The sequence below is a fragment of the Emericellopsis cladophorae genome (genome assembly GCF_022114955.1).
Source record: "Emericellopsis cladophorae strain MUM 19.33 chromosome Unknown NODE_7_length_695568_cov_118_814649, whole genome shotgun sequence".
NCBI classification, from domain to species: domain Eukaryota; kingdom Fungi; phylum Ascomycota; class Sordariomycetes; order Hypocreales; family Bionectriaceae; genus Emericellopsis; species Emericellopsis cladophorae.
The window spans coordinates 517,775-541,250 of record NW_026250932.1 but is presented as its reverse complement, the minus strand read 5'-3'; the positions used below and the strand labels follow the sequence as shown (position 1 = coordinate 541,250).

The 23,476-nt window shown below is 55.5% G+C and overlaps 7 protein-coding genes across 7 annotated transcripts; 3 read left to right on the top strand and 4 right to left on the bottom strand.

The window, feature by feature from the left end:
• Window positions 1-2,170: 2,170 nt before the first annotated feature.
• Window positions 2,171-4,124, top strand: J7T54_005659 (Lactose permease-like protein; the record flags this gene model as incomplete). Its single annotated transcript, XM_051504102.1, has 7 exons — window positions 2,171-2,512; window positions 2,567-2,808; window positions 2,860-2,880; window positions 2,940-3,259; window positions 3,324-3,397; window positions 3,454-3,880; window positions 3,934-4,124. The coding sequence occupies 7 exons, from the start codon at window positions 2,171-2,173 to the stop codon at window positions 4,122-4,124; spliced, it is 1,617 nt and encodes a 538-aa protein (XP_051364486.1).
• A 148-nt stretch (window positions 4,125-4,272) lies between these two features.
• J7T54_005658 (uncharacterized protein) lies at window positions 4,273-5,287 on the bottom strand (the record flags this gene model as incomplete). Its single annotated transcript, XM_051504101.1, has 2 exons — window positions 4,273-5,120; window positions 5,173-5,287. 2 exons carry the CDS (start codon window positions 5,285-5,287, stop codon window positions 4,273-4,275), a joined length of 963 nt encoding a protein of 320 aa, XP_051364485.1.
• Window positions 5,288-5,563: 276 nt separating this feature from the next.
• J7T54_005657 (uncharacterized protein) lies at window positions 5,564-7,740 on the bottom strand (the record flags this gene model as incomplete). The annotated part of the gene is made up of 3 exons (XM_051504100.1): window positions 5,564-6,531; window positions 6,652-7,003; window positions 7,075-7,740. The coding sequence occupies 3 exons, from the start codon at window positions 7,738-7,740 to the stop codon at window positions 5,564-5,566; spliced, it is 1,986 nt and encodes a 661-aa protein (XP_051364484.1).
• Window positions 7,741-9,160: 1,420 nt separating this feature from the next.
• J7T54_005656 (putative oxidoreductase YusZ) lies at window positions 9,161-10,042 on the bottom strand (the record flags this gene model as incomplete). Its single annotated transcript, XM_051504099.1, has 1 exon — window positions 9,161-10,042. The coding sequence occupies one exon, from the start codon at window positions 10,040-10,042 to the stop codon at window positions 9,161-9,163; it is 882 nt and encodes a 293-aa protein (XP_051364483.1).
• Window positions 10,043-10,809: 767 nt separating this feature from the next.
• On the bottom strand, window positions 10,810-11,514 carry J7T54_005655 (uncharacterized protein; the record flags this gene model as incomplete). Its single annotated transcript, XM_051504098.1, has 2 exons — window positions 10,810-11,246; window positions 11,313-11,514. 2 exons carry the CDS (start codon window positions 11,512-11,514, stop codon window positions 10,810-10,812), a joined length of 639 nt encoding a protein of 212 aa, XP_051364482.1.
• A 4,335-nt stretch (window positions 11,515-15,849) lies between these two features.
• Window positions 15,850-17,964, top strand: J7T54_005654 (uncharacterized protein; the record flags this gene model as incomplete). The annotated part of the gene is made up of 3 exons (XM_051504096.1): window positions 15,850-16,885; window positions 16,942-17,820; window positions 17,936-17,964. The coding sequence occupies 3 exons, from the start codon at window positions 15,850-15,852 to the stop codon at window positions 17,962-17,964; spliced, it is 1,944 nt and encodes a 647-aa protein (XP_051364481.1).
• Window positions 17,965-19,129: 1,165 nt separating this feature from the next.
• Window positions 19,130-22,264, top strand: J7T54_005653 (Cell division control protein-like protein; the record flags this gene model as incomplete). The annotated part of the gene is made up of 3 exons (XM_051504095.1): window positions 19,130-19,247; window positions 19,317-22,093; window positions 22,157-22,264. 3 exons carry the CDS (start codon window positions 19,130-19,132, stop codon window positions 22,262-22,264), a joined length of 3,003 nt encoding a protein of 1,000 aa, XP_051364480.1.
• Between the last annotated feature and the right edge of the window lie 1,212 nt (window positions 22,265-23,476).

The following is a 23,476-nucleotide window of genomic DNA, read 5'->3' as shown; positions in this document are numbered from 1 at the left end:
CCCACCTTGCCCCTAGCGGCCTCCATGTCGGGAAACTCGATGTTAGCGGCCGCGTATGTGCATGTGGCTACACGAGGACCATCACTAAAGACATGGGGACTTCTCTGGCGCCGGTTACGTGGGCCCTCGTGAAAGCACGATCTGAGAATGAACTCCCACTGGTATTTTCTCTGGACAGCGAATGGAAACTTATTTCCCTGATGTATACGATCAAATGACAATTAGACTAATGCTCGCGACACCTGATATGAGGTGTAGGGTCCGTTGTGTGGGTGCCCCGTCCGATATGAGAACCTTCCCTGCATGGACTCGGCACAAGATTCGTGAGTCGCTTCTTCGTGACATGAATATAACCTGTCCGCCCATGATTCCGCACTCATGAACCATACCTCTTTGTTATGATCCTCACATGCCCATACCTGAGTCGCTGCAAGGCTTTCAGAGAATCGGACTGCACTGCCTGCTTCTGCAGCTTTGCTCCACATTCATTAGGTAGCATGCGGTGCCTGCTAGCTCGCACACTAATCATATGCAGCCCGGCCAATGTTGCACGCAGCGGACTGTCATCACGCTTCATGTTTGTGGGTTCACGTCACAACTAGTCTGAAAAAATGTTGACATGCCCAGGGACTACTATTATTCGCGCAGTGGGTGGGCGGATCCCGACGTCTTGGGCCTTAGCTTCCTGGCTCCCGCACTGAGCAGAGGGGGTTTGAACAAGGCCGATTTGTGAGATTGCTGTATCAGGTGTGAACATGGAGAAAAGCTTATACGGACCACGCAACTCCGGAATTACCCCAAATTCCCCAATGAAAAAAACGGACATTGCGTGGGGACTCGAGGTTCGACTCAGCATGCAGTGGACGCTATTGAGGCCTGGGCCGACGAGTGGACTGAAACACTCGGCAGGATCAAGGGCACTGGCAGCGATTGATATCACGAACAATCGCCGAGTTGTCAGTCCATCCGGAACGTTGCTTGCCCCACACTGGAAGGATCACGGGCTTTCGTTGCCAGCATTGAACGCTGGAATTGTACGAGGTGATGTTGGCTCGCCCCCACCAGACGCACCAGACGTCGCCTCACCTTGGACGAACTGGCCTCGTGCTTGGGCGCGGTCTGGTTTCGGGGGCCAGCGGCGGCTGTCTAGGTAATGCTCCCGAATGCGTGTTGGCAAGCAGCCCATCTGAGCATGCAGCCTGTATGAATGAATACTAAAAAGCAGTACGGTAGTGGAATAGGATTTGACGCCACTGCACCTCGGTCCTTCGTTTCGAACATTGTCGCTGCAACCAACAAAGATTCGATACGGGGGTCGGGAAACAGCCCGGGGAAAACTCACTCCAGCAGTCGTCGTGCGGCTCCAACACCCTCAAGCCACGGCATCTGGATGCCGATCTTGGCGAGATTTCTTTCCGTCGTCCCAGATGTGGAATGACCGTAAGACCAGCCAGAGAGCCAACCACCTGACTCGACCCGACCCACCAGTCCATGGAGAACAGAACGGCCCTATTGCCAGGTGCAGCCTGCGGAATACCCCACAGGCCCCGAATCGATCGCGGCAGTCGCCACTGTTAGTGCGCCCACCACACTTGGCGTGGTCGCACAACAAGGGAGACCTCGGCCCCCTTGGCGTCTGGGGGTGGGTATGCGGGGACATGGAGAGGGAAACAAGAAGACTAGACATGTTGCCCGATTCGCACCGCGAGCGGGCCATTCCTCCTTGGACAAGCGCATCAAGCCATCGGCAAACTCGACGCACCATGTGGTTCGCTTTTCCGCCCCAATCACCGCCGCTGCCCGCTCATTCGCTCGCTCCAGATTCACCACAGTACGTCCGCCCGTACGTACATAGTCCGAGCCGGAGGGCTATACGTCCGCTCGAGCCTCGAGTAGGCCCTCCTCCCAAAATGGCTCGCATGTGTCGCGGGCTAGTCCTCGCCCGCCTGGAGCAATGGGGTCCGAAACGGGGTTGTCCCAGACTCCCAAAGTTCCCATGTGGCCGTTGGGGTACACACGAGCCATGGGTTAAGATCATATAACATCCCGGGCCATCCCCCTCCTCCTGCCTGTTGGGACACGAGCAAGTCCTGGTCATCACTCGCACCCTCCCTGACCTGTTCTCAACTGGTTCTCCCCACCGGCTCGCACCAGACAGACAACCGTCATCATGTCCACCTACCCGACGGACAAGGGCGAGGAGCCCCCTCGTGCCTCCTTCGACGAGAAGCCCATGGGCAACACGCTCGAGACCCGCGAGGTCGCCGCCGTCTCCGTCGCCCTCGAGGCAGCCATTGCCGAGTCCAAGCCCAGCCTCATCTCCCCTGGCATGCTGCGGCTGTGGTGCATCATGGGCATGAGCTACCTCGTGTCCACCATGAACGGCTTCGACTCCTCCCTCATGGGTGCTATCAACGCCATGGAGCCCTACCAGCGCACCTTTGGCCTCTCGGGCGCCGGTTCCAGCACGGGCATCGTCTTCATCACCTACAACCTCGGTCAGATCGCGGCTGTGCGTGCAAGCCCCCCTTCGGAAAATCACCTGTGGCTGACCTCTCTCCTCTAGTTCCCCTTTATGGGCATTCTTGCCGACGGTTTCGGTCGTCGCTGGTGCATCTTCGTCGGCTGTTTCATTGTCTGCGTCGGTACCGCCATCCAGACCCCGGCGCAGACTCTCCCGTGGTTCATCGGAGGACGCTTCATCCTGGGCTTTGGCGCCTCCATCGCTTCCGCTGCCGCTCCAGCCTACGCCGTCGAGCTGTCCCACCCCGCCTACCGTGGTCTCATGAGCGGCATGTACAACAACTTGTGAGTCGAGCTTACATACCCAAGAATAACCAATCGACTGACCTTGTGCAGGTGGTGGCTCGGAAACATCCTGTAAGCGATTATTTACCCGCGAGATATCAAGCTTTCCCCCTTTTAACATTGGTTCGCAGTGCTGGCTGGACTACCTACGGAACGAACCTGCACTTTGACAACTCGTGGGCATGGAGGGTGCCCACCCTCGTCCAGTGCGGCATGCCGGCCGTCGTCATGCTCGTCGTCATGTTCTTCCCCGAGTCGCCTCGCTGGCTCATCGCCAAGGACCGCACCGAGGAGGCCCTGCAGACACTGGCCAAGTACCACGGTGACGGCGACGTCAACCACGCCCTCGTCCAGCTGCAGTACCACGAGATCATTGAGCAGCGCAACATGTACCGCGACGAGAACCCCTGGTGGGACTTTAGGGAGCTCTTCAACACCCCCGGTGCCCGGTGTACGTTTGCTCCACACTTCTCTTTGCTTGCTGCGTGCACACACCAGCTGACACATCTTTGCAGATCGCACGTACATGGTCATCATGATGTCTTTCTTCGGCCAGTGGAGCGGCAACAACGTCGTCAGCTACTTCATGGTACGTCAAAGGGGGAAACCCCACAGACAAGAGAAAAAGAATCTAACAAGAGGCAGCCCCAAATGATCGAGAACGCCGGCATCACCAACACCAACACGCAACTACTCATCAACGCCATCAACCCCATCTTCTCCATGATGGGCGCCATTGCCGGTGCCGCCATGCTCGACAAGCTTGGTCGCCGCCCCATGATGATGTACTCCCTAGGCGCCTGCCTCTTCTTCTACATCCTCCTGACCGCCTTCTCCGCCCACACCGCCGACGTCCAGGGTCTGTCCTACGGCGTCATCGTCGCCATCTACCTCTTTGGCATCTTCTTCGCCTGGGGTTTCACCCCGCTGCAGACCCTTTACTCGGTCGAGTGTCTGGAGAACCGTACCCGCGCCAAGGGCTCCGGTGTCAACTTCCTCTTCCTCAACATCGCCATGGTCATCAACACCTACGGCATCAGCGAGGGCATGGCCAAGATTGGATGGAAGCTTTGTACGTGGGATCACTCTTTCCATTCTGAGCGTTTCTTTGCTGACCCCTTGCAGACATTGTCTACTGCGTGTGGATTGCCATCGAGATTGTCGTCATCTACTTCTTTGCCGTCGAGACGGCTGGCAAGACCCTGGAGGAGCTCTCCAGCATCTTCAACGCCAAAAACCCCCGCAAGGAGAGCACCAGGAAGACCAAGATTGAGGTGGACGAGGCTGGCAACGTGTTGAGCGTTGGGGGCCAGTAGGGCTCTTCGTCACCTGCTAATATCATCTCCTGGTTAGCATGATGGATCATAAGCCATCTTGGTTGCTACCATGCTGTTGCTTCTACTAGGCGACAAACAAGTCTCAATCAGAGTAGACATTGAATGAATTTGCAGAATTTTTATACTGCTACATCTTGACCCTCCTCCCACCATAGTTTCGTTCAATGTCCACCGCCATTGACACATGGTTGCTCAAGGCAACAAGCTGCCCGTCCTTGTCAAACATGACAACCTCTGCATCGTACCGCCCGTTCCGGATCTCCTTGGTCGTCACCCTGAGCCTGAGCCACTTCGCGCCCTCCTCTGGTAGCTTTCGACGCACGTCGAGCGTCATGGTCAGAGTCGGATACCAGAATCCCTTGCTATAGGTGAACCCCCCCTCGGGAATCGGCGCCGTCGTCGACGGGGGCCGGAACGCCTCGACGACCAACGGTGGCCCAGTGTCTGCGAGGTAGCCTAGCGATGTCTGCGTAAAGTTCTCTCCGCTGGTCAGGTGTACCCAATAGTCGTGTGTCGTCGGTAGGACATGACCCGAGCGGCGAATGTAGTACTTGAGATGGTGGAGCATCGGCACTTTCTTCAGAATTGGTATATCCAACTCTGCCCAGTTGGCATCCGTGGCGGCACGCTCATGGTCAATGGCCGGTGGTTCATATTCGAGCTTCCACTGTGTGGGCAACGTGACGCCCGCTTCCTCGTCGAGGTTGCCGCTCGTCATGTAAGCGGCCACACACGCTGGCGACTCGCCCGGTATCCAGGGACTTTGAGGCAGAATGTCCTGCTGATGAAGCGATACATGCAACACGGACGTGGCCCTCCCGATTTTGGACTCTAATACCTTTACAAGAGCTCGTCCGGCTTTCGTCTTGGCCATGAATGTCCAGTGGGCTGAGATGATGTGTGGCTGGTTGCGTGGTAGGAGATGGGCCTCGGCCACTTTGGCGAATATGGAGGCTACATAGCCGCCATTTGGGACTGTCGCGGTCAGTCTCGTTCTTCTCAGGATTTCTCAATGTCATTGTCATACCTGTGCCAACGCAGAATTCGAGAGCCAGGTCGGCTTCGTAGATGCCGTCGTCAACTCGGCGGACCTCGATACTCTCGCATAAGGAGGCGAGCGCGGCTGGGGATGATTTGACCATTGCCAAGCTCCCGTTCTCGGCCGTAGTTTGTCTGTCTGCCTTGAACTTCGAATGGATCACGATTCATATGAGTTAATGTGAAGCCCGTGAATGTCGGAAAAATGTGCAAGCCGAGGCAGAGCTTGGCGCCCCCTCTTCCATGCACTGTCAGCACTGACAACTGCCCCATTGGGAAATGGATGTGACTCTGGACATGCAGGAGGCTTCAGCCTCGAACATTTAGAACAGGCCCTAAAGACATGCGTACGTTATCAATCTTGATGCAGACCATCACAGCTATATTTTCTTCTTGACGCTGGCCTCCGAGCCTGAGTAATTCCCGACCTCAATCTCAACGTGGCGCGTCCACGGCGACCAAGTACTGTTATCCCACTTTTGCAGAGGTCGCGTTGACGCAGTGATCTCGACAGCTGCTTCTGCCCCAGCCTCGAGTTCGATCGGCTTGAAGCCAAGGAGCACGCGCCTAGGGCGGTCAGGTACATTGGCAGCGCCGTATACCTGAGCGATGTGTCGCCCCGCGACCTGGCCCGTGTTCCTCACCGCAACTTTGGTCTCCAGACTCTCAGTATTGTTTTGGTTCTTGTTCACTTCAAGGTCAGCGACTGTGAATGTCGTGTACGAAAATCCAAAACCGAGGGGATAAGCCGCATTGACGGCCTGGCGGTCGAGGAGGTGCTGTCCATACCAGCGGTCATATGTGATCTTTCTGGCATCCTTGTCGAAAAAAGGCAGATACCCTTCATCTCGGGGGATGCAGAATGGGAGATGTCCGGAAGGGTTGGCCCAACCCAGGAGAATGTCGGCGAGCGCGTGGCCTCCCTCGCAACCAGAGTACCAGCTGTACAGAATAGCTGGCGGCAGGTGGTCCCAGTGCGACATGATAACGGCACCGGCTGCGACTATGGCGACGACAGTCCGTGGATTCGCTTTTTTGACTTCACGAATCATCTCCACGTCCCTTTCATTAAGCCTCAGGCTGGATCGGTCGCCTCCAGCGCCTAGGCCGTAGTTGTCTTCACCCTCGACGAGCGACTCGGGAGCCACTTCACCCACAAAAAGCCTGTGCGTGGACTCGGCCACTTCAGTGCCGTCGAGGGGCGGGAGGACATCCTTGAGACCAGCGTTGGCGTTAAATGCAGGAACGCAGTGTTCGCCTTCTTGGCGCCAGTCGTAGCCGACGATGACAACGGCAACATCGGCGCTTGACGCAGTGTCGCGAGATGACTCGATCTCGGCGGAGTCGTCTAGTACGACCTCAGTACTCTCCAGACGGTTCCTGAGTCCTTCATACGGAGGCACCTCCCTTGGGCAGCGTACCGCTGAAGAGCCCCTGTCACCAGTTTTCTAGGAGTTGGCCAGGCGACCAATGACTACGATTTTCGAGACGTTCTTCAGGGGCAGAAGGGGCTCCCCGTTGACCTTGTCGTTCTTCAACAGTACCATGGATTCCTTGGCGAGATCTTTGTGCTCGTCACAGAACACAACGCCCTTTGCGGTTGGCTCCTCTTCCTTTCGGCGCAAGGCATGCTCGATCTGCCCCCTCAGGATGACAAGCCTTGCGCGCTCGACATGTGCCTCGCTCACAATTCCCTCCTTGAGTGCCTGCTGCAAAGTCCGTCCGCGCACATTCCGAGAAGGGGCCTCGATATCCAGTCCATTCTTGAGAGACAGAGGCCCGCCGCGTTGGCCAAAGAGAAAATCGGAGATGACATAGCCCTTGAACCCCACTGGTCTCTGAGGATGTCAAGCAGGAGCTCCTTATCCTGGCCCGCCCACTCCTCGCGGACGTTGTTGTACGAGCTCATGACGGAAGCCACTCCCTCTTCAACGATGCGACGAAAGTGCGGCAGGTATACCTCGTGCAGCACATCGAGGTCAATGTCCACGTCGACCTGGAAGCGCGCGTTCTCCATGGAGTTGAGCGCATATTGTTTGACGCACGCCATCATGTTCTTCTGGACGCCTCGGGTCAGGGCAGCACCGAATTCATCGAGGAAGATGGGGTTCTCGTAGTATGTTTCCTGAATCCGGCCCCAAGCCGGGTGTCGAGGTAGGTTGACGCATACGCCGCCAAAGAAGTTGGCGCCCCGGGCGCGACCCTCCTTGCCGATGGGCACTCCAATCCTCTCTTCCAGTTCAATGTCCCACGTCGCGCCGCGAGCCACGGGCACGGGAAACGCGGTTGATTCGCCAACAACACAGCCTCGGGGGCCATCCGCCAATCTGATACCGGGAATCGACAGACGGTCAACGGCCCCATGAACGATTGGGCGTCGGTTGTAGCCATCTGTGAGCGTGCTGTGCAAGCCTGGCCAGAAATCATCGTCGCCGTCGAGCAGGTCGAGTTCCTCCTCGGTGGTGAGCGATGCAAAGAGCTTTCGGGTGATGGCATCAACGTCGGACGAGGACGCCCTCGCAGCCTTGACTGCGTCGTTGAATGTGAAGGTCGTCATACTTTCGTTCGGGGGCGGATTGAGCAAGTAAGCTTGAAAGATGAAGGACCTCAACCAGTTTGACACGTGAGTGAGCTGTGACTGAAAGACGAAGAGACACAAGTTGCATTAGTCAGGAATCACAACGGGAGTATTTGTGAGGGTGATGACATGGAGGTCAGGCGTTACTCCGCGCGGGGGAGGCCTCATGTTTGTCTGCGGGCTGGGAAGATGCATGAGTGTCGCCCTAAACACACATGATCTCCACGTGGACATGTCAGTGTACCACGCGTGATGTTGTAGCCTGCAGAATTTTTTGACTTCTGTCGTGTAGCCATACACTTCCTGTTCAACATGGAAGCGAAATCATCCCGTCAAATGTCGCTGAGAATGACCATAGCAAAGCAAAGCAGTCTTCATCTTATCTTGCCCCTTACACCAGACACGTTGAGTGCCAGCATCATGAGGGTACGTCCAATACTCCAGTACCACCAGCAATCCTTTCAGATTGCACAATACCCCCTTTCTCTGGACACGCATTGACTGTCCCATGAAGCATTGCACGACCAACACTGGGCTTGCCGCCGTCGGAATACATACGTGGCACCAGTGACCAGTCCCTCGTCAACTTGGCCTCGAGCCTCGTACCATGAGCACACATCCATCCGCCTATGACAGACAATCGTCCTCCACAACCAGTAAACCACCGGATCTAGCACACTGTTGAGTCCCTCGACCAGCAAATGATCGTGGAAACCCTGGCTTGGCGGTCTTACAGGCACCCCACCAGTCAGGTCGCTTAGCTTTCCGAAACCTGGTGTCAGACGCCATCACGGCCCAGTATGTGCTACTGGGCACCAACAGCCAAGTTAGCTCTGGTTATCATCCGCAGCTTCTCAGTTGTTTAGCCTGGCAGGATCCCTTTGAGGCTCTGGCGCGTATTTGCAATCTCGTGAACAATGTCCTCATCCGACACAAGGCACTCACCCAGCCTGAACGACATAATATCTCTTCGAACCAGCAGTCGACCTAGTGCAAGGCTAGCATCCAGGGAAATGTGCCATTGGAGGACTTTCACCTTCCCATGTGGCCACGTACAAGTGGGCCTCCGTCACCGCTGTCACTTCAAGATCTCAGACATGGACGGACGTCCCTGCCACAAGATGCAAATCATTCGCAAATCCTGCTGGATCCGCCAAGAGGAACAACTGTGCATTCAGTGCACCCAGTCGGTTGAAAAGGGGGCAGGATTGATTGCGGAGGGCGTCGTGGACACGACTTCATGGGAAGGTATCGCACGCGTTGCATATCGACTTGCCTTGGAAAGGGCAGCTCAGATGGGGGACTGATCGTGTTCCTCACAAAGAGGGATTACGCTTACATATATCCCAATCAGCATCTAGTATCCTATCTACATTCACTCAAAATACAAACCCATCAACTACTCCCCCTTCGGATAATCAGTGCTCCTTATGACATCCTGCCACTCGTCCAAGTAACTAGTCACCTTGGCGCACTGCGCCCTTATCGTCTCCTCGCAGTCGGTCCCCAGCACAATGCGCACAGGGACCTCCCTTCCCTTGGAAACCCCCGTCCTGGTCAGCACTTGGACCACGACCTCGGCACCCCTCTTCACGTCGCCAGGTTGGTTTCCATGTACCTGCCGTAAGCCCTTTCTCGTCGCCCCTGCAGGTGTTTTAGGGTCCTCATACGCATCGATGCGCTCCTTGGTCTGCACGAGCGCGTTTGAACTGAGGAAGCCGGTGCGGAAATACCCCGGTTCAATGACACTCGACACGATCTTATAAGGGGCCAGCTCGATGCGGAGAGATTCCATCAACATCGAGCATGATGCCTTGGTCATGGAGTAGGCTGCGTACGAGGCACCGCCCTGCCAGCTACCGAGGCTGCCGATGCACACGACAGTGGCTCTGGTACCTCCGTCTCCGATCTCCTGTGTCCTCAGATGCGGGAGGAAGGCCTTGAACGTGTTCATCACGCCAAAGACGTTGACGTTGAAGATGCGGTGGGTCTCCTCGGGGCTGAACTCCTCCACGGCTCCCTCGAGGATGAACCCAGCCGCATTGACTAGGTAGTCGACGCGACCAAACTTGTCAAAGATGGTCTTGGCGGTATCCTGCATCTCTGTGAAGGGGGAGGTCACGTCGAATGCCATTGTGTGGGCGCCAGCCTCTGCTAGGTCCTGGATACGTGAGATGTTGCGAGCCGTGGCGATGACGGTGTGTCCACGGCAAAGTGCTCTGAGGGCGATCTCGTGGCCGAAGCCTGATGATGTGGCGGTGATGAACCAAACAGGTGCCATTGTGCCTGATGGTTTATTTCTTGGGTATCTGTATTTCTGGACGAGTGAAAGAATACGTTCGAGTGGTCACTGCTACTATCAGGCAGACAGCTCCTTGGTAGAGATGAGAGTGAGATGGTCTCTGCTGGGTTGCCAGTTGGAGGACTTGTGCCCATTTATGCACGTCTTTCGATGGGAAACAGACAACATGGCAGGCATCAAATGCGATGACGTGCTAGTCCTTGGGAATGCGCTTCCGCTATAGCCGATTGGAAAGCCGGCCGTCGTGGTCCGTGGCCTCCTGCATCAACAGGCCAGTGTTGCGAGGCTGTATCCAGCTGCTGTCGCACTTGGGGTCGGCCATGACATAGCCAAAAGGTCTGAGGATCGCTTTGGACTTGTTCATTGGCGAATGAGCTTTGGAATCTGGTCAGAACTCATGCGTGCAACAGGAGGCATCGGTTCATGTTGGCCAAGTCGCTAGCTTATCGCCGAAACGCCGAAACTGCTTATCGCCGAAACGCTGAAACTGCTCGACCCATGAGCATGTAAACTCCGAAGCCGTGACATCGCCGTCTTTATCATGCTAAGACAATACGCAGCTTATGATTTCTGGTCAGGATTTTTGTTTAATGCAAGGGCTGGATTGCATTTTTTTCACCAAGGGCCATTGGGCTAGGCAAAAACATTACTGTATTAATTGTCCACAATCTAATAGTAGAACCGAAAGCCGCATAGACACTATTTTCGACACTTTCGCTGGTGTGCCCTATGAGCAAAAGCTGGATTTAAGGGCCAGAGATGGCAGCGACAAGGGCAACAATAGGGGTGAGAAGAGGTGCAAGGAGGCCGTTGCCGAGGCCAGCCAAGAGAGGTGTGAGGCCACCGACGAGGGCAGGGAGGAGACCACCGAGGAGACCGACGAGGAGGGTGAGGATGTTGGCGAGCAGGCTGAAGACAGAGGTGAGCAGAGAGGTGAGCTGGGCACGAAGGCCGAGGACGGTGACGAGGGAGTTGACGGTGGCGAGGACCTCGTTGAGGAGGGCGTTGATGAGCCCGAGGACACGGTCGACGTCACCCTCGGCGACGGGGATACCAGCAGCCGTGGTGAGCGAGTTAACGAGCTGGGACAGGTCGAGCTGGAGACCCTGGATCTGGCCGAGGAGCTCGTCGTCAGCCGCGTCAGCGGACATGTCCTTGCTTTGGACCTGGGCCACGGTGGCGTCTGTGAGGTATGGTCAGCCGGGAAATCGGTCAGGGGGTGGTATGCTGGCAAGCTGTGGTCACGTACTCATGGCCCCGGTGCGCTCTTTGACGGACGAGAGGGTGCCCTCGAGGAGAGTGGCAATGTCGCCGCTGCTCTGAGGGGTGCCGCCGACCTCGGTAACGGCGCCCTTGAGGGCGTCGCCGACGCCGCCGAGGAGACCACCCACGATGGGGGTGGCAGTGGCCGACGCGGCCAGGGCGAGGACGGAGACGATGCTGAACTTCATATTGGATGGTGTTGGCTGGTGACCTGCTTGGTTGATTGAAGCGGGAGAAGGGGTAGGAGAGTATTTAGGTAGTCTAGTAGATGGAAAGGAGCTTGAGAATGAAGAGAGTCTTCTGGATCAGCACTTGGGGGAGAGTATCGCGGCTTTATACCCAAGCGCTCGCCCGGTTTACCTTGATGGCATGGATCATCTTCAACACTTCAGCCTTCGCGTTGGTACCTCCGATGCTGTCCGCATTGCTGTCCAGTGTCCACCTCCCCACCTGTATGAGGCCTAGTGGAAGTCGATCCATGACGGCTTCCTCATCTGCAATGCTCGCCAGCAGGTCATTGTTCTCTAGTGCCGGGTCCAAAATGTACGACGTTGAGACTTGAGAGGCTTGAGTCTGTGTCTCTGACATTGACTATCCACATGTTGCGGCAGTCGTGGTGCCTGAAAACGCTGATGTAGCTACGATTGGACACGGCTACCTGGTCTAGCGAAGCTGCCTCCACATGGTTCTGTCGATCATTGCTTTTATATAACGTAGGAGATGAGCACAAGCTCCAGGGTTAGTCGGTAGCGTATTGCCGTTGCGATAATGGCCCTGATGCTACCTCAGTCACAATGGTCTACACTCGCATCATCAGGTACTTCTGTCACCCACACCATCGCCGTATTCTGATCGACAAGCTCCAGCCAGTGGTCAATTCTTCGTCAATTTCCTCACGTCTTCGTCTAGAGTATATCACAGTCAGTCTCTCTTCAGGCACGCACGTTAGCGCCAGACCTTACGCAAGACAAGCGTACTGCAACATACATGTAGCATGTAAACTGAGTCGGTGTTCAGTCACTCGTGGCATCTCGCGTCCCAGATACAGTGACTTCACCGCTTCATGGAGACGCATCAAGCGTACTTCGCGCATAGAGTCTTGCCCTGAGAGTGGTCGCCGACTATTGTACAGCCGAGTCAGGCACCTCGAAGGAGCCGGAACCACACGTGATGGGAGATGTCCGATCTGTCATCCGGTGGGTGCAAGACTAAGGGGAAGTGGACCCTGAAGGGCCGGCTAAGATTGCCTATTGCCTATTCTGGGATAAATGGCTTGTGTCGTTCAGCGAGTACCGACATGAGCTTGACTGGAGCTGGCAGGAATCTACCAGGTACGTCACCCTTCAGTCATCAGTGACTGCCGGGCTGATCTAGCGGAAGGAATTCTTCGACGACGACTAGACTTGATTCACCTAGAAGGCTGACAGCCAATTCAGCAATTCTTCAGCACAGAAGGCATGGACCCAGACATCAACAATTGATGTTTGATGATCTTCTGCAAGGAATAACAAGGCAGTAGATCTCGAACCAACGATCGTTAAGAGCCCGCTGCACGGTAGATCTAACAAGGGATGCTCGAGCTGTGACCTGTCATTCACAGCAAAGAGAAATATGAGGTAAAATGCTCAGGAACGTGCGATGGCGAGTCCCTCTGATTAGCCGATCAGCAGCATCACCTCCATGTACGGCAATGAGACCCACTTAAATTCAAGCGCCATGTCGCGCAGCAGCAGTCCCAATCGGACAGTCGACTCAACTGACGACAAGTTGTTGAACTAATCGCTGCCATCAATCTCCTGCTTCGTGCCATCGTCTGCTCCCCCGAGCGAAATGCGCCAGGTGCAAGTGGACAGTCCATGTCGACTACTCGTCTTCGGACTCTTTTCCCTCCGATGTGAAGACATTCACTCATACGCGCCATCTCAAGCCTCGCCTCAAATACATCGTCTCTGACGGTGGTCGTTTTCCCACGCGACTCCCGCCTCGTGGCGGTGTGCAGGAGCGCGGACTGCGTGCACGCTATGTAACCCTAACGCTCTTTTCACGGCAGCTCTTCTCTCTTGAGCTGAGACAACATGCACAGCTCGTGGGGGAGGCAGAAATGCGTGGCGATCTTTACCCCTTTTCTTCCAAACAATACGCGCCGCGGCTCCGCTAGCTGTGATGCGGTGCGAGGATCGGCCGTTGATTCAGCTTGAGCCCTGTCATGGTGTATCGGTTTGAGCAAAATTGGCCATTTGCCAGAGTGCAGTCCCCACGATCAAATGAGCCAGCTTGGGCGGCATTAGGTAGGCGGATGGCGCCCTGACATGTAACGCCGTCGAGCTTGTTTTGTCGGGGAAAGAAGGTTACCCTATACCTTCCATTCCTCTGGGGAAATCTGCGAAATCATGGAAAATGAACTCTGCTTGTCTGAATCCTTCTTGTAGAGGCATTGATTATTCGCAATTTGCATGCTCAAAGCCGACTGCGTTTAGTTTCCGTGGGCGTGCTGCGGAGGAATAAATTGTCCTTCAACCTGAAATGTCTTTCAACCGAGTTTGACGTTGAAAACGGTAGTTACTCTCCGATTTGTTCCACCTTTTGCTGCAAAACCCCTTATGACCTTTTCCAGCGCCCACATTCCTTTTCGTGAGAAGCATTGCATGATTTGACCCAGAAACACATTTGTGGTGTCGTCGGATCTAGGTTTAATACCGAAGGACGAGGCTTTTCGGCGATCATGAGAAGCAGCTCACGTTCAAGAACCATTGGGATTTGAGCATATCTGGATCGAACAATAGATACAGAAACACATGTCTGGAATTATATAACAGACTTGCTGTCTTTGCAAGCCTCATGTTCGCAGCTCATGTGAACTACTCTTCCTCAAAATCTGCACCCTTGACGCCATTGATCAACATGCCCCCGTCTCCTTAGAAAGAACGCATCCTCGAAGGCAAGGTTTCCATTGTGACTGGAGCCTCGCGAGGACTTGGTGCTGGCTTTCCTCTAGATTTGCATAGACAGGCGCAAAGGTCGACGACTGTATCACTGTCAAGCTAGATCTACGAGAACCCACATCGGCACAACACATTGTGCGCCAGACTCTGAGCGCGTTCGGGTCCGAGGTCAACATCCTCATCAACAACACCGGAGCCGAAATCGTGAAGCCGCTCGAAGATATTACTCCCACGACTTTGAATCCATCTTCCATCTGAATGCTTTGGCCCCCCTGCTCCTCCTCCTGCAGGCCGTCCGTCCTCATCTCAGTAACGGACGCATTGTCAACATTGGCTCCGTGGGCGCGCGCCCGGTTTTCCCGAGCTCTCACTATACTGCTCCTCCAAGGTAGCCCTCGAGGGCGTGGCGAGGTGCTGCTGGGCTGCGGAGCTGGGCGAGCAGGGTCACACGGTCAGCGCGGTGGATCCAGGGCCCAAGCAGAGCAAGATGCTAATAGACAACATCCCAAAGGACATTTTGGACATGCAGAAGAAGCAGACGCCTGTCGGGTGAAGACTTGGTACTGTGGACGACGTGGCGCAAATTTTGAGCTGGCTTGTATCGGAGGAGAGTCATGGGTCACTGGACAAACCATCTCGGCCAGTGGCGGTTGGGCAATGTATTGAAAAGATGCTCATGAGGGTGCACATGCGCCATGGCTGCGTACAGACAGAAAAGGTATACATTGCAAAAGTATTGCGGCAACGAGGCTAGCGGCAGCTACCGCAGGCTTTCCGTCTGTGATAGTGAAGATTGATGCTGGTTTGGTGTTCAGTTTGACTTGCCTCGCTGTGGGCTACAATCAAATAGTGTGAGGGCTGATTGTTGCTGACGTGAAAGACACATGGTCTTGCCACCGATGAGCTGGTCTCTTTATTTGGAGAGCGTCATGTCTTTTTCGGGCTTGTCTCACACGACTCTTGAGGTGTGCATGTGGTGAAGAGATCAATGACTTGGTGGGTATGACCCGACCGCTACGTGCGAGATGATCCGGGACACCACGATGAGGTGTCCAAGTTAGCAACCAAGTGCATCAAGCAAAGCAAACGCGTGTCGCCAGAGCGTTCATGTCTCCTTGGCATTCGTGAATCAACAACAACAGCAGCAATAACAAAAACAACGCCGAGCGACTTGGGGTTGTGTTGCCCAACAGATCGCGTTTTGTTTTTTTTTCCAGTCTGCACACACGCACGCTGCAACCATGATGCGATGCGTGATGCAGACGGCTCATGCAACGCTAGTTTATCAGCCAGCGCAGATGGTAAAATTAGAAACAATTGGATCTCGAGAGCCGAGACACATTTCTGCAGATCTTCCAGCCTGGCCGGCAACATGCTGTGCACATTGGTAAACATTTCGAACCGACGACAATACCACCACGGGCGACTGGCTGGATCGAGAGTTTGAGACAGCGGAGACTCCAGAAAGAGTGATTGTGTGGGATACGAGGGAACGCGGATGCGCCTCCGCCACGGCGCACACCCACCCAGACTGCCAGCTGAGCACGGCTGTGGACTCCCAACCTCCAAACTCGGGATGCCATGGCTGACAGCGATAAGACAGAGATCATCGTCGCCTCCGCCGCGCTTTTCGTCTCCTTGATAGCGCTCCTGGCAACGCTTCTGCAATGCCTTCAGCAATATTTCGCGTCCGCGCGGGGCTTCTCGCAATGCAACGAGAAGGTCATGGGAGGATGGCACAAGTCGAAGACTCGCAAATTTCGATTGGAGGATCTACGCTTCGAGACAGAGGTGGAGATTCCTGTGATTTTCGTGTGTCCGCCGGCGAACGACAAGGGAGCGCTGGATGGCAAGATACAGCTGCTGGATGGCACTCCCCAGAGTCTGGCATACACATGGACGGAAGACTACCAGAAGAAGGACCGCAAGCAGAGGATGCGGACCTCGGATAACGAGCGTGCTTCGTGGACTATTCTCCTCTCGGCAATCCAGAGCATGGAGATCGAATCGCAGATGTGGCACCGGAGTCAATTCGACTACTTTTCGTCGAGTCAGCCTCCGCAAACTGCCTTTCGACAGCATGGCCTGCCGAGCGAACCACCTTCACTGGCAGAGAGCCACACCTTGGTCGTCGCTGTGCAGAAAAAGAGGATGAGCTGGGATACTATGCCCGCATCCATTACTCGACCATATGCCACCACAACCATGTGCCATCTGCTTGAGATTATAGCTGCCATGGGCATTTATTGGAAGAAATTCGACAGGACCAATGATCGCTATCGAGCCGAAGGCAACGGTTTCATGGTTCTCGGTGAGCGAGTTGCTGAACTCGGTCTGGCCTTCACGTTCCAAGTGAACGGACTTTCGCGATTCGAGAAAAACAGGGTCATACCCGTGGATGAAGTGAAAGAGCTCTGCTTCGGATGGGTACCTACGATTTTCCGAAGCACACAGGACAAGAGGAGACTGGAAGTTCCTGTAGATTTGCTGGACTTGAGCACGCTCCTCGTAGCAACCAGGTCGGAAATCGCAGAGACACTCCAACTGATCGGATGCAACCACACCTCAGTGGCTACATTCATGGCGCCTGGACGTAGAGTCTCGCACCTGTTCCCCAGTATGTACACCTAGGAACCATCACCCGGTCAAGAAGCCCATCACTAACGACCTTAGTATCATTTGAGATTGTGGGGATGCTCAGCCAGAATTTCCACATTGAGAATACTTTCTTCACGCACCTCCCGAACCCAACGCCAGATCGGTGGGATGCGCGCTCTATCGACCTTGGGAAGGCGTTGAGGACTTTCAAGGGGTTATGTCTTCAAGAGCCCAACGACGCAGGGCGAACACAGGTTGTTGTTGAACGTCTGAGCGACCATATCAGCGCAATACTGAGGCACCAGGGCGATGACAGCATCGCGACTTTACTACGCTTCAGAGCTCTCCATGTGGCGTTGGACGACGCCGACGAATTGTTGACGGGGCGAAGCAAGCAGTCACGACGATCCGAAACACAAGATATATCCTTGCTAAGATCAAGCACACAAAGAACAGGCAGCAGCAGTCTCCTGGGGCTCCGTCGTCGCTTTAATGCCTTTGTTGCCTCGCCAGGACCGTCACCGGATAGCATTCCACTGAGGACGACCCAAGAGGATGAACCACCGGGATTGAGCCTTGAAACACCCAGGCAGCAGAGGAGGCGGAAGACTGTGCAGACAGTCCTGCGTTTCCACTTACAGGAGGTCATTCGCCAACTGAACCTGGGCGACGACCGTTCGCGATCTATGTCACCAGTCCCCTGTGCATCGACGACGATGGACGATGTGGACGTTGCTGGCCCCGACGAGAGGCAAGAGAAGCTCATGCAGCTATACTACGACCAAGTCCGGCGAGTCGTAGTCCGTAAGGCCGCAAAGGCCGATGCGGAAGATGCAGGCTTGGAGGCGGACCAAAATGTCACTCATGATGATATCTGGTGTACGCTCGTGTTCCGCATGATTTGCTGGCTGATGCTGCATGACTTCAACAAGCTCGACGTGCAAGTACCGAAGAGTGAGCTACTGGGTAGTAGGATGCCTGTATATGTGGCTTAAAAGATTTCATGTGTTTCAGAGATTCTGTGGAGGCTCGAGGAGGGCGCTGCTTGTCTTTCACGCGATCGGAATAGCAGAGACCCATGACAATGCCGTGACCTGATGGCGCAATTTCTCCGTCGGCTAATTGATTCGACTAAGACTGACTCGGAACATGTATTCTGATATCACGTGATGTCCAAGTCTCAGGCTGCGTACCCTAGGCCAAAGTCCTTGCAGTGATGTGAACCACGTACTTGCGGAAACACACATTAATGGACATAAGATTGTGCAATGTTTTTTTTTATCTTTTCCCGAAATGGCTCAAAAGTTGGTGATAATGAGCTGAGCAGGCCAGCTCGAAGCACACCACCGGAGAATACAAATGCAGATGAACGGTGCTGTAGACCTCCGTTAACGTCAAAGCATAACCACTGTCCACAATCGAATTAGTTTTGCCATTCGATCAACGAGAGTAAAGTTTAGCGTCGAAATTAATGTTCATGATATAAGTGACACGCAACATGACATAGAGGAGTCATTCAAGGGCAAGGAGAAAACTCCGACAAGTCATGAGCCTCACTGCCCATTCCAGCCTCCGGTCGGCGAGTCCGAAAATGAAGCAAGACTCCAGCCACAGGGCTGATCCGTCAGCGGCCGAGTGGCGCCTTGTGTCGAGAGGAGCGAGCCCCTAGACGTGGAGTCCGAAACGGTCAGCCACAGCTCCAGTAGACCCGCTCTGGGCGACTCCGCGCGCTGAGGCCTGCGCGGAAGTCTGACACCGAGTCCTTATTGGTTAAACCCGGGTCAGTCTCTTGAAGTATCACCAAGAGAGCGCCTCCTGTTGTCTCCGACTTTCCCACGTTCACTTTAGGTTGCGTACGTATTCCGACAAAACGACGACACAACGACCCCCGGTGCTTGCACACTGCTTAAGACACTGACTGGGCTTTCCCTTCTCGATCCATGTGAGGGACGCATCGTGGCTGGCGTCCTATCCCTTTCCAAGTTTTCTTGGGTTGTTACCACCTTAGTTGGCCAGCCCTCCCGCTCCCCTCCCCTCCTCCCGAGCACCAACGTCCTACGACAGTGGTGTTTATCGATTCGACGCATCTCGAACGGGTGTCACTGTCACTGACTGCACTGCTTGTCCCAATTTGACCCCTGCGGCCGGCTGCCGCCAGCGTGATTCACCCAGAATCACCTTCAGCCGACCTCGCTGGTCCCAGCCTCGCCCCGTGGCACAGCACCACCACGGCCAGCCTCTGCTTGCCCACAACCTGGACAGCATGTCGCCCAACGACTCCAAGCATACGATGGACACGCGGCGAACAAGCCAACCGTCGACGGTCATGGTCAACATTGCCGAGTCTGAGGAGGATCCTCGCCGTTTCCACATGGAAGTCAGTGAGCGTGTCGAGACAAAAACCATCACAACGACGACACGATTAACTCGCAAATTTCCGAATACTGCAGACCAGGCCCAGATGCAATCGAGGCACCTGAACCCGAAAGACTACCCCCTTTACCACAAGCCTACGCCGCCGGAGCTGCTCGCCTTCACCTACAACGTGCCTAGCAGTGAGGCCCAGGACGACACCGAGCCTGCACATGTGGTAAGACCCCTTGCTTCCATCAAAGTCGCCTTTGCTAACCTGACGGAGCGCACTGATAAACCCAGATCATCCATCGAGCGAACGACGCCGGGGTCTCCCAAGATCTTGCCCGCACGCGATGCATCGATTGCCCGTGCCTCGCGCGCCGACTCCCGATCGCCTTCAGAAGCATACCCCCGTCGCCCGCGATCGAGTCGACAAGTACCCGGGCCAACGGACGGGTACCCCAAACAACAAGATCTGGGCAGCCAGCTTCGGTCTGCTGCTCAAAAGCTACGTGGAGCATCCGGGGAAGCGAGCACGACGCGCCGATCGTCTCGTCAGCCCCGGTCCACATCTAGCTTCTTGGCTACTCCTGATGCCACGAGCGAACAGAATTCATCGTCTGCCATCGAGCAAGGCCTCACATCCCGCCCCCGACTTGGCTTGGGTGCTGAGCAGTTTGGCAGCCCTAGAGCGAGCAACACGGCTGCGAACTTTGGTAGCAACGTTGCCACCCCACCTATCACGGACGCAGACGCCGAGCCTTTTGAAGATGGCGAGGATCACCATTCTACCCGGGGTCTACTCCATCATCCTCGGCCCAGCATTGACGTCGTCGCGGCTCAAGATGCTAGTCTCCCTAGTCCAAGGCTATCTCCTACGCTTGCAACTTCCCAACCGAACACCTCGAGCCAGGAGCAAGGGGGCGAAAGCGGTGACACCAGCTTCGCGACGAGCTCTTTCGCACTGGGCAAATGGGACAGCGGCTCTATCAAGTCCGAGGACGAAGACGCCATGGCGCTCAGCATGATTGGCAGCCAGTCGAGAACAAGAGACGGAGATTCCATCATGATGGATCCATTTGGATTCCTGGACACTTTCGACATGATGAATCCCGACATGCAGTCCTACATGATGTACCAGCTGTTACGCCGCTGTGCTAGACCCACACTGCGTGTCGTTGCCAATGCTGTCAACCCGGCGCTGAAATGCGACTTTTTCTCGCAGCTACCCCTCGAACTTAGCTACCACGTCATGTCCTACCTCGACTTTCGGGATCTGTGCCGGGCCGCCCAGGTATCGAAACATTGGCGTAATATCGTGGATCGCAATGAGACTGGGTGGAAGGAACTTTTCGACAGAGATGGATTCGAGCTTCCCGCGGGAGAGCTCAACAAGGCCATTGCTCAAGGCTGGGGCTGGCAGGATCCTGTTGGGCACATGGGCGTTGAGAAGGATTTGAGCATGCATAGGCGTCTAACTACCTCGGAGCAAGAGCTTACAAAGGCCCTGCCACCGCCAGCACCCAAAACCCGACTTTCGAAGCGCAAGCGGGCTCTCAACGCCCACCCCTCGAGCGAACGATCGAAGCGTAGGGCCAGCGCACAGGAAGCGCTGTCTAGAGAGGAGAAGGCCCAGGTCGAGGTCAAGCAGCACCGGAGCGCAGGCCCGCTGTCGGCTGCGAATGCCGCCGCTTCGGCCGTGCCCGACCCTCATCTTGGCCTGCCCAGCCTCCGCGAGCTGCACTTGTTCAAGTCGCTGTACCGTCGTCACCACATGATACGCCAGAGCTGGATGAGCGGCAAGGTGAAGCCTTCGCATGTGGCGTTCGCCGCGCACCCGCGCCATGTTATCACTTGTCTCCAATTCGACGACGACAAGATCATTACCGGCAGTGACGATACCTTCATTCACGTCTACGACACAAAGACGGGTAAGCTCCGCAACAAACTGTTCGGCCACGAGGGTGGCGTGTGGGCTCTGCAATACGAAGGGAACATCCTCGTGTCGGGTTCCACGGACAGGACTGTCCGCGTCTGGGACATTGAGCGTGGCGTCTGCCAACAGGTGTTCCACGGCCACACTAGCACTGTGCGCTGCCTGCAGATCCTCATGCCCGCCAAGACTGGTACAGGCCACGATGGCAAGGCTATAATGCAACCAGAAAAGCCGCTGATTATCACGGGCTCGCGAGATAGTCAGTTGCGAATCTGGCGTCTGCCCGAGATTGGCTCGAAGCGCTACACGCAGAGCGGCGCCCCAGCCTCGGACTCGGAGTGCCCCTACTTCATCAGGGCACTGCACGGGCACACGCATTCCGTCCGCGCCATCTCCGCGCACGGGGACACGTTGGTGAGCGGGTCATACGACAGCGTGGTCCGTGTCTGGCGCATCAGCACAGGCGAATGCCTCCACTCATTACACGGGCACTCTCAGAAGGTGTACTCGGTCGTACTTGATCACGAGCGCAATCGCTGCATCTCTGGCTCCATGGACTCGCTGGTCAAGATATGGGACCTGAGGACTGGAGCCTGTCTCTACACCCTGGAGGGCCACAGCTTGCTGGTAGGGCTTCTTGATCTTCGGGACGAGCGCCTTGTCTCCGCCGCTGCCGACTCGACGCTGCGTATCTGGGACCCCGAGTCGGGACGTTGTAAGAGCACGCTCATGGCGCACACGGGCGCCATCACCTGTTTCCAGCACGATGCTGGCAAGGTCATCAGTGGCAGCGAGAAGACGGTCAAGATGTGGGACATCCAGACGGGCGAATGCGTCCAGGACCTCCTGACAGACCTGGGCGGCGTTTGGCAGGTCAAGTTCAATGGACGGCGCTGCGTGGCGGCCGTGCAGCGAGACCAGTTCACCTACGTCGAGGTAAGCACGCATCTGGCCCCGCCACTGAAGATGCTGCAAGCTGACAAACTCTTCTCTCTCTAGATTCTCGATTTTGGTGCTGTCCGCGATGGGCAAGCTCCTGAAGATCTCGGCCGTCGAATTCTGCTTAACGAAGACGAGGTCCCAGCCATGATTGAAGAGGAGCCATGATGATTGACCGACTTGACCACACCAACTATTGAGCCTTCGCATTCATTCTGCATTTGTATACCATTTCCCTAGCATCGGATACCTCTGTCGGTACCAACATTTGGCGTTTAGAAACATTTCTCGGTTCGCTAGGGGACACGTGACGAACCAGGTAGTATGGCGTTTTTGGAACGGCTTGTTCACCTGTCAGTTCTCGCAATATGGCTATTTGTCTGCTAGGCTGAGTTAGACACTGCGGCTTTCCCTCTGCAGGCTGCCTGTCGTCCATGGACGGATGCACACAGCAATACTGCCCATCCATACATCCGTCCATCCATGGCTACTACAGATTAGTTACCAAGACGGTTTCTTATTTTCCGCCTCGGGTTCCTCGCTCCACCTCGTGATCTTGTGATGCGCCTTGTCAGCCTTGACATGGATACCTCACCGGTATCATCAGTTGCTTGCTGGCTGACGGGCTCGCTGGCTGGTTGGCGCACCGCCCGACTGCTCAGGGGCACGCACAGGTTGCGTCCTGAGAGATGGAATTCGCAGCCTCCTTCACTTCCGTTCCTGCATGATTAGTGCTGCGCTAACTCGTTATTAATCAGCAGGCGGCATTTCGAGTTCCCCTATCGTGGTTGTGGAGACGGACACTATTGGCTCCGGCGTCCAAATGCCGCGCTCCACCCTGCCCATTCGACATGAGAGACCACGTTAGTTTGGTCCTCGATCTTCCCACGAATTGGACTCGATATGTTGCGCGTCTGGGAGTTCCATGAGGCGTGTGCTGCTTCCGAGGCCCCCGAGTCCAGATGGAACAGAGTCAACAGACTCGCAAGGCGGCAGGGTTCGTCAGATGGGTGGGAGCTAGCAAAGCCTGAGCCAGGGTAGGAACCTGGTCAGGCCAACCAGCTGGAAGGAAGCGTTGCCGATCCCTCGAGAAAACGGTAAAACCCCTGCATCTCATTCTCCGTCATCACCTCAACGTCTGGACTCTGGGGCCCTCTGTTCCCTCACAAGCGACCGATTAAGACTAGCAGGTGGGATTTGCCCTTGGTCCCAGGAAATGAAAGCTGGAGAGGACTGCACGCTCGACCTCACCTTTTCGTGGAAATTGCTGGTACCGGAACCTCGCCTTTGCCCATATCCAACCAAGAGCACTACAAACTGCCTTTTCTCTGGCTTTGGGCCTTGTTTCTTTGTCTCTTGCGGGATCGCTGCCTCGCGGCG